We start from the raw sequence: 10,311 nt of genomic DNA, 5'->3' as shown, positions 1-10,311 counted from the left end.
CAGGAATACCACAAATATTTATTAATAACGCCACAATTTTGCCATCTTTCTGTATTTATATTAAGTTTTTATATTAAATTGCAAAAGAATTCATTCAAATCGGCAAAGCCAAAGTTGCTTAATTTCTATGGCTCGTTTTGGCTCTTCAAGATTGCTTGTGGTCTAACCATATTTTTATGGGCAACATATTGAAGCCAGTTTGCGGCAATTTTAGCCGGTAGAACACGGTTGCATACAGATACATAACGGCTGAAAGCCGAAACTGTATCTTAAACTGGGCTGCATTAACACAGAAACTCACCGATCCTATCATAGAGCTTTCAAGCTGAAGCTTTGACAAATACCATCTACTTGTATGTACATACATACTACATATGAATGCATTGATTGCATTGCAACCATTTTCGTACTGCGATTCAACATATGGCAAGTTTTCTTCACAAGCCGAGCAGAAACAACATTTGTAAGTATTGTTGTATCTTTTTATTTAGTCTAATTGTTCGCCGTTGGCAATGTTAATTAATTCCTTTTTTCTCATTCCCAATCAGACAGCGTTGAAAGGCAAATTGTAGTTGTTTTATTGTGTCTTTTAGTTTTGCATGTTTACATTTGGCCCATGAAATGGATACATATTGTGTGATGGTATGGCAGTAGTTGCTTTTATTATTATCGTTGTTGTTGCCTCAAAAAATTTAGACATCAAATGTTTATTGTGTGTTTACTGTTGTCGATATACATACACACAAGCATAAAAAACGTTCGCTGGTTCGTGATATTTTGCAATTTTTCGCTTGGCATTTCGCATATTTCAGACAACACAATTAGCACATGTATCCATGAAACATATTCCTCGCTCCCCCTTCCCCAAACAAACAATATACTCCGTACACAACGAACCCCCAGTTAATGTTTAAGGCATTATTAATTAGCTGGAATGCTGCTGCATTAATGAATGATGGCGAAGTCGCAATGGCAACTCCATTATCACGTTACTAGGAATAGTGAAAACACAATACTCTGCTGTAGAAATTCGAGGTGTTAAAAGAGTGAAAGGGGGTCCATCATACATATATGTATGTTGTATGTACGTAAGAGTAGCAGGAAATGTGGGTTGAGTTTTTCTTTTTAGTGTTTCGAGCATGCAAAAGAATTCAAGGAATGCTCAGCTCATTGATGGACATTATTTGTGTATGTCGAAGCATTTGGCGAAAGAGTCCATATTCCAGTGTGTTCTGTTTGTCATCTTATAACAACAATGCTGACGTCACAAGCTTGCAGGATGTGGCACGGAATTCGTAACGGAATGTAGCAGCAACGAAAGGGCGCGTAAAAACGAGTATGAGTGGCAATAAAAAGAAGCAGAACAAAACAAGCAAGCAGAGCCATTTCGAGGGGCAAACAAACTCACACAAAGGCATTTGTGAAACGCACAGCCAGACTTTTCCTCCTTTTGCGTTACATTTAAAAAAAAAATAGCTGCTAAAAATAGCAGAGCACAAAGAGCCAACAAGCGAGCGAACGGCACGCAAAATGTGTGCAAAATTAAATAAACAAACAAATAAAACCGAATAAACAAATACGAATGTACGAGTTACTCCCAGTGAGATGCCCAGGTCAAACGATTTTGCACGGACCACCATAAACAAATAAATTGAAAATGCAAAATGGCAAAAAGCACGGAAAAATCCATACAAAGGTTCACTTGCATGTGTAAGTGCGCGTGTTTTGCTTCCCTTTGTACTTGTATGAGTACGAGAATATCACCTGCGCGCAATGACGGAACGGCCACGCCCCAGCCACAGCGACAGGTATTGTAAATGGGCGGCCCGAGTAAAACCCGCACAGCACTCAGCATTGATTAAAAAGATAAAGAAAATAACGCAATAAGAGATAACGTTTGTTTTTTCGTTTATTATATTGTTGATTTTATTTTTTGTGAATTAATGTCGTTAGGGGTACTCTGATTAAATGCAATTAAGTTCGCAGATTGCATGTGTATAGCTGTCTATATGCGATAAGCTTGGAACCTGACAGTCCTAAGCGGATGGGAAATAAAGTAAGCAAGTAATGAGTATAATTTCGCTTTCAACATATACACTGATTTTTCTGAAACATTTAATTCTAAGATATCATTAGATCGAGTTCACAACTTGCTAAAAATTGTCAAAACGATAACATTTTAGAATTTATAGGATAATATGCAGATTGTTCAGTTTGGCTGCAAAATACCAAAGTCACGGATGGGGATAAATGAAGGGTCCAATTTCGAACTAAGCAAAAAGCTTCAATGCTTTCGGAGATCCTTAGGTTAATAGAAACAGACGGACGGACATAGCTACACCGTATTACAGATCAATATCTACCTATCTACCAGTTATTAGCAAAACTGAACGATTTTATAATAACGTCTTACCTTGTGGGTATAATGGTATAATGGGCGCATGAAGAAAAGTGCGCAATGAGTGGGCGTTCGTTGTAAGTTCGTAGTAAAATGACCAGCGCAAAAAAGTTCACGCAATACTGACCTCACGCACAAGTAGATAGACAAATACAAACAGATACATACACACATATGTACACACACATAGACACATTAAGAAGCGCCCACGCCCACATGGTGGCGTCGTATTTTGTAATGCAGAAACAGAGAAAAGCTTTATGTATGGCGCTCGGGTTGCGCCTATATGTGACGTCAGCGCACGAACATTTCGACCAAATCGGCTCGATGTCCACTTCTCAACTGGCCAAAAACAACAACAATATATGTTTACTATTACTACAACTACTACTGTACATACTATACAATACACATATACGTATATATATACACACATCATGGGTATCTATGTGTGTATGTATGGAGATATGTTCAAACTACGAATGCGGTGCTACGCTTCGTTTATTGCCGTTAATTATTGTTGTCGCTCTCGCTGTTGTTGTTGTTGTTATTGTGGGGAAGCTGCGTACGCATATTTGGTCATTCATAGGCTATACATATGTGTATATGTGTTCGTTTGCGTATTCACAATAAGCAAAAATCAAAGCCACTAGACGCAGCAACAACAATAACTAGAGTTGTAAAACGTGTTTTGTTTTTATGTTATTGAACAAAAATATGCGTAGTTTGTTGTTGTTTTTTTTGCTTTCGTTTAATGTGTATTTTTCAGTCAAATATGGCATTATTAATTTTTTTGTTCAAACCAGTTGACCTCAGACAACAACATAAAATGCCTGCACTTTAAAAATGTGCTACTAAGCTTTTATTTTCATTAGTTGGTTCCATATCCATCAATGGGATTCCTTGTGGCTAATTATTTATGCGATTTTCACTTTACCAACCGCGACAAAGCATTAACAGCAACAACAAAATGAAGATGCTGCAGTCCACGCTGTACGGTTGGTTGACCCAAAAAAGTGCGGTGGAAACTTGCAGCAGCAACAACAGCAAAACCAACTCGACCGCAGATACACATATGTACATACATACATATGTCGTACATATGTATATGTATGTATGTGCATACATATGAAAACACTTGAACATATGTATGTGTGTGTGCGTGTTTCGCAGTTGCATTGATATTTATAAATGTTGCCCATATATTATTGAATTTTTTCCACTTTTGCTTTTTTTGGCAACACCACAAAAACAAAAATAAAAACATATTGATGAAAGATTTACGCAATTGTTATAGTCTGAGCCTTCTAAGTGTGTGTGCCTAAATATTATGCAAACATTTTAATGACGCAAATACATACATAAGTATGGTACGTATACGTGTACACACATGCATACATATAAATATATTGCAAAAATGTGCCAGGAATGCTCAGCAAACTCACAGACAAAATAGAGCATAACGTCAAAGAGACTAACTCCTGACACTTTACCAGGCCCTCCCTCTGCCCAAGTCCTTCAACTTCAAATCACAAGTATGTCTTTATAAACAGAAGACTGAAAAGCTTGGTGTCCCTAGCAAAAAATTAGTGGTGTCATTCCGGACGGACACAAAACTGCCACGCCTCCTTCTGCCTGTTACATACAATGTTCCTGTCTTTCCACTATGCTGCCTCTTATTGGCATCGCTCGTTAAATACAAATAGCAACCAGCTTCCTTAATTGCGTTATCCTTTTTGCGCAAACTTTCCTCACTTTCACCCACACACATAAACACACACTCAAAGAGGACATACGCACGTATGTAGGCAGACAGCGCGACGCTTAAAAGGGCGTTGGGCAGTTTCCGTCTCTTCGACTGTCACGGAAAAACGTCACGGCCCAGCTGCTTTTGGGGTCTGCTCTCATCGCACACACAATATTTTAAATTTACATCTTGTAGATGCGCTATTTTGTCTAGATTTTACCTGATTCTTATTCCTCTTGGCTTCTCCAACGCAGCTACAGCTACCGCTTCTGCTGCTGACGACGACGACGATGGCCGACGGCAACGCTGGGCCTGGGCGCATCAAGCAGTGGGGGGACAGTTGCACATTTTATTTCAATATTATAAATTATTTATAAACATATGCACACTGCACAGACACATCACACACTCGCACACACTCGCATGCTTGTAGCCTTTCCACCATATACGTATTTTTTTCTTATTTATTGCTGCTGGTTTTGTGGAATCTTCTACATACACACGTCGCGCTTGCCCCTCACTATTTGACTACTGTTGGCTCAAATTTTCATCGCGTGTATTCTTACTTAACGCACTCATCTCCGCGCTTGCATTAATATTATTGAGCACAGATGCATTATTCACTGCATTTTGCGAAACATTTCAATGCACATAACCGTGGTTTCGACAGAATGTTTTATTTTTATTTAATGGAGAAATAAAGATGGCTTTGCGTTCGTGTTTGCACCAAGCAGCTTCTGACATCATGTAATCGATAGCAATCGAAGGGCTGATACCAAAAATAACTTCGTGTATCTAGCAGGTTTTGTTAGAGAGCTGGGACAATCGATTGTTTTCCAGGGCTGCAAAGTACTAGGAAATGGAGCAGACTGCAATTCCTATTTTTAATGGAAATATTCATTTAATTAATAATTATGCTATGTAATATAATTGCGATGGCAATTAAAGTTGGTAAGTTAAGCTGTTAATCGAACTATTTCACGCTAATCAGCTGTTTGTCACATGGTCGATGTTGTTTGAAACTCTTCTTCTTCCAACTAACAACTTCACAACCGCGCATTGCATTTTTAGATGAAGAGATTTCTAATTTAATTTAACATAAAATGCGTAATCTCAAGCTGCGATATTGCAAGGAGTTGGCTACAGAGGTGACGCAAGCTAAGCAACTCCTTCTGCAGCCAGAAAATAGTCGCGATGGCGCCGAAATCACTTACCTAGTCACCGACTGTCGGATTTACTTATGGAACGATGCCGAAATAGCGCCGAAAGTAATTGCCGAGTTACCCGACATTGTGAGCGCGGAATATTTGCAGCTGGACAACAGCATTTGTGTAGCCACCGGAGCGGGCGAAGTGATGCTCATAAATACCGATAATTATGCCGCAGTCGAGGGAACCTTTTGTGATGTGGGAATTGAGAGCATGGCTTGGTCTCCCAATCAGGAGGTTGTGGCCTTTATAACCAAAACATATAAAGTTGTGGTGATGACCTGCACTTATGAAGTAATAGGCGAAGAGCCGCTGGAAGCGGAACTGACAAGTGATCAGCAATTTGTTAATGTTGGCTGGGGAAAGAAAGAAACGCAGTTTCACGGGAAAGCGGGCAAAGAAGCTGCAAAGCAACCACATGATTTCCAAGCGCCCCAAAATATGGAGGAGTTGCCGCAGGTGAGTCATAAAGCCATTAAATAAGTCTGTTCTCACATCAGTCGGTCTTTCTAGGATGTGCATATATCGTGGCGCGGCGATGGCGCCTTTTTTACAGTGTCCTTCGTGTCAGCCAGTCAAGGTCGTACATTTAAGGTCTACGATTGCGAAGGAAAGCTGCAGCACTCGGCCGAAAAGTGCAATGCGCTTCAGCCAGTAATTGCCTGGAGGCCTGTCGGCAATTGGATTGCGCTGCCTCAGCTCTTTCCCAACAAGTCCACGGTGGCGCTATTTGAGAAGAATGGTCTGCGGCATCGCGATTTCACGCTCCCCTTTGATCTGCAGCAGGAACCAATTCAGCAGATGCGGTGGAGTGCTGACTCTGACATTTTGGCTCTGCAAACTAAAACACCGGAGGCCCAACGCATATATCTCTATACAATAGGCAACTATCATTGGTATTTGAAACAGGTGTTGACATATGAGCCCGACGACCCACTTGTTCTGCTGCAGTGGGACACACGTCTAGGCGCAGAGCACACTCTACACGTGATATTGGCCAGTGGAAAGCAGCTCATCCATCGTTGGCAATTTGCTGTCGATCGTTACGAGCGCAGTGGAGTTGTAGGCGTCATAGACGGCAAGAAACTACTGTTAACAGACTTCGCAAAGGCCGTGGTGCCGCCGCCTATGTGCCAGCGTGCTTTGGAGTTGGACAACTACATAAATGCCTTTACTTGGTATGAGGCCAGTCTTTGTGTGTACACTTGCGATCGCCAGCTTCACTTGTTCTACGAGCCCATGCAGGGCCTGAATAGGGAGCCCTTGCCTGTGCTACTCACACCTGATCCGGAACTGTCGCAAATCCAGTTGTCCAACTTAACATATTTCAATTGTGACTATCTACTGGCCACTCACAGTGTAGGCAACAGTACGCGATTGCTGCTGCTCAACAAAGAAGCCGACCCCGAAGAGGATGACGAAAATCCAGCCTGTTATAAAGTTCAGAGTTCGCTGCGCATTAGTGGCACAGTCAACGCTCTAACAGTAGGCGCCAATGCTATGGATGAATTTTTTGTGCAGACGTACAACAATGCCCACACCTATCAGGTATCCTTAAAACCAGATAATACTTTAAAAGTGGAGCGCAGTTATGTGCAGTTATCGCAGCCAGCAGATCAAATCGAATGGTACACACTGACTAGTGATTCAACAGGTAAAAAACCCCAATACCCAACTTATATTAGTATCATTAAAAATGACTTCCCCCTCCAATACTATTTAGGTGGACTCATCACACTGCGTTCGCAGCAATCGCTGCATATAGATGGCCAACGCATCAACGAGGATGTTACCTCCTTTTGTCTGGCTGGCAATTACTTGGCCTACACACAGCTCAATTCACTGCACTTTGTGCGCCTCCGCGACAAGCGACATGTATCCTCGCGGAATATTGAGCGAGGTGCCAAACTGGTCACTACGGTAGCCAATGAGGCGCGAGTGGTGCTTCAGCTCCCACGTGGCAATCTGGAAGCCATTTGTCCTCGTGTTCTTACCTTAGAACTAGTTGGCGCCCTTTTACAACAGAAAAAATACCAGGCAGCAATGGAAATGTTGCGAAAGCAGCGCATTAATCTCAATATTATATGCGATCACAATGTTGAGCAGTTTGTGGCTTCTGTGGACATCTTTCTGCGCGAGATTAAGCAGACCCAGTGGCTATGTCTGTTCTTGAGTGAGCTGCAGAACGAGGACTTTTCCAAGGGAATGTATGCCAGCAATTATGAAGCTGAAAAACAGAAATATCCAGCCAACTACAGCGTAGAGCGTAAGGTGGAAGTAAGTCTACATACACTCGAAATTAATCCCGAAACAAACTAAAACGAATTGCATTTCAAGTTTATATGTCAGCTACTTTGTGAGCGCATGGAGCTCGCTACACAACCGGAACAAGAGGCGCACTTCCGACTGCCGATCATCACGGCTTATGTGAAGTTGGGCCAGCTGGAGCGGGCCCTGATGCTTATTTGGCGGAAAAGGCAACAGGAGGCGGGTGATGAAAATATAAACGATGCAGCGGCTGAAGAGCTACTTAAGTATCTGCTTTATCTGGTGGATGTGAACGACCTTTACAATGTGGCATTGGGCACCTACGACTTTGGCCTAGTTCTTTTTGTTGCCCAGAAATCTCAAAAAGATCCCAAAGAATTTCTACCCTATCTCAATGAGCTGAAGTCTCTGGAATCGAACTATCGCAAGTTCAGGATTGACGAGCATCTGAAACGTTACAATAAGGCGTTGACGCACTTGGCTGCCTGTGGCGAAACGCATTATGAAGAGTCGCTCCTATTTATTAAACGCCATGCGCTATATTCCCATGCTTTGGAATGCTATAAGGAACAGGTTGAGTTCTATCGACAAATCTGCGTAGCCTACGCGGACCATTTGCGTTCCAACGCGCGACTGGATAATGCTAGCATTATGTATGAGCGTGGTGGGCAACTAACACAGGCGCTGCTGAGTTCCAAACATATTCTCGACTGGCGACGTGTTCTAATGCTCGCACAGCGCACTGGCGAAGATATAAAGAGCGTCGCTTTGTCTTTGGTGCCACTGTTGCAAGAGCAAACCAGGCATTTGGAAGCCCATGAACTGCTGAAGTCTTATAGCGATGATTCTGTTGCTCAGCTGGAGGTGCTATTGAATGGCCATCTCTTCCTCCATGCCATTTACGAGGCACGCATGGTGCAGCCAACCAAGCGTAGCATCGAATTACTTGGTAAGTTTACTTCGAATATACATAAATAGTGCATTTATTAATTACCACTTTTCAGATGAACATGTCGAACCGGCTTTAATAAACTATGCGGAAAAGATGCAGAGCTCGCTGATTTTCGATAAACAGCTCTTTGCGGACTACAAACAACGATTGCTGGACATTCGCAAGCGCCAGGCACTGCATTCGGGCGATGAATACCCAGGCGCTCATAATGACATCGAAGAGGTGGATTTGCTTTCCGATACAAGCAGCATGCATTCCTCACGCTACAGTGGCACCTCGCGCGGCACAGGGTAAGTCCAACTCGATGTGCACTCATGCACCCAACAACCAGCAGCAGCAGCGGCAGCAACACTTTCAATTTCGCTTGGCTCACTTTCTTTTTGTCTCTATTTTGGCAGAAAAACATTTCGGTCTAGCAAAAATCGGCGCAAGCACGAACGCAAGCTGCTCAGCCTAAAGCCGGGCAACCCCTTCGAAGACATCGCGCTCATCGATGCGCTGCACAACCACGTTACGAAAATTTCACAACAGCAACAACATGTGCGTGACACATGCAAAGCGATGCTGGGACTAGACGGCAAACTGGACGCGCTGGCGGCCTCATTGCAGCGCGAATATCAGGCACTGCTAACAACAATTGAGGAATCGCTTGACGAGATTTGGATGGCCGAGCTGGTGGGCACTGGTATGCCACAGCACTTAACAGGCCCCAATGTCGATTATATGGCATTGCAAAAGGAACAGCGCTATGCTTTGATAAGTAAGTCAATTCTAAAGTAGAAAATGCCAGCCCACAGTATTTCTAGATCTGCCAACATACATATGTATATCTATATCACCTGTGTTTTATTGATGTGTAGAAAACAACTTATCCCCAAGCCCAGCCTTATTTCAAAGCCCAATCTCATCGCAATGGTTACTAATTACAATACTTTTCTTATCCTACAGATCCTATAAAACGTTTTAAGCCTCAGCTGAATATCATCGATTGGCAGCACGAGATTCTGCAGTAGTGTGAACGCGGATCCTAGACTAAGTTAAGTAAGCTGCAATTTATTTATTAATTAGTAACACGATTTCATGCATCGATATGCCTTCTCCTGGAGTTTTCACTTTTTAAATACACCCGAAGCATGCAAATTTAAATGCGATTTTTGAAACCCCTTCTACTTCGCTACTTTCACCGGATGAATCCAATTGAAGCCAGCAATTAAAGTTGCATCAATGTAGCTGTGTATAAATACAAAAACAAATAAATCAAATTCAAAATCGTCTAGCTAATTAATACATTTAATTGTAAAAATAGAAACAACACATTGCACACGATATCTTTTTGCATGCTGTGTACCCGGCCCGAAGCGAGCATCTGCTTCCAAAAGTGGGTGTTTAAATGGTGAAACGATACGAAATGATTTTGAAATGAGGAGGCGTTTCAATTTTACTTTTATCTGCCTATAAAACGCCCTTCAATTCAATCTGTGGCAAATATTTCCATAAAATGGTGATAACTTCCTGTTATGACGTAGCCGTTGCTGCCCCCAACAACATACGCTATCGCTGTTCAGCAGGTACTTTGTTTAGCAAACAAAAACAACTCAGAAAGGAAACGTAGAACACAAACAGACCTGAAACAGGTTTGAGCTTCTTGTGATTTTGTGGCAGAAACACGTGTTGCTATGCAGCCGTAATAGTGTCTAAACTGGCCGTTGTACGTATGTGTTGATTATGGAATCCTTAG

General features: G+C 42.1%; 1 protein-coding gene across 1 annotated transcript; it reads left to right on the top strand.

The window, feature by feature from the left end:
• The first annotated feature begins 5,041 nt into the window (after positions 1-5,041).
• LOC115623819 (putative elongator complex protein 1) lies at positions 5,042-9,849 on the top strand. Its single transcript, XM_030518363.1, has 8 exons — positions 5,042-5,096; positions 5,217-5,812; positions 5,867-7,007; positions 7,077-7,630; positions 7,691-8,570; positions 8,626-8,863; positions 8,972-9,333; positions 9,522-9,849. Exons 2-8 carry the CDS (start codon positions 5,249-5,251, stop codon positions 9,584-9,586), a joined length of 3,804 nt encoding a protein of 1,267 aa, XP_030374223.1. The 5' UTR covers positions 5,042-5,096; positions 5,217-5,248; the 3' UTR covers positions 9,587-9,849.
• The last annotated feature ends 462 nt before the right edge of the window (positions 9,850-10,311 follow it).

Source organism: Scaptodrosophila lebanonensis, unplaced genomic scaffold (genome assembly GCF_003285725.1).
Source record: "Scaptodrosophila lebanonensis strain 11010-0011.00,11010-0021.00 unplaced genomic scaffold, SlebRS2 tig00000053-arrow-pilon, whole genome shotgun sequence".
Taxonomy (NCBI): domain Eukaryota; kingdom Metazoa; phylum Arthropoda; class Insecta; order Diptera; family Drosophilidae; genus Scaptodrosophila; species Scaptodrosophila lebanonensis.
Note: the sequence above shows the minus strand (reverse complement) of the source record. Positions and strands in the feature narration are given on the sequence as shown.

Bases quoted from the DNA above. Each gene is read 5' to 3' on its own strand.
- LOC115623819 (XM_030518363.1), top strand. From the start codon at position 5,249: ATGCGTAATCTCAAGCTGCGATATTGCAAGGAGTTGGCTACAGAGGTG. The intron at 8,864-8,971 runs GTAAGTCCAACT...CTATTTTGGCAG, and splicing joins GGCACCTCGCGCGGCACAGG to AAAAACATTTCGGTCTAGCA. The intron at 9,334-9,521 runs GTAAGTCAATTC...CTTATCCTACAG, and splicing joins ACAGCGCTATGCTTTGATAA to ATCCTATAAAACGTTTTAAG.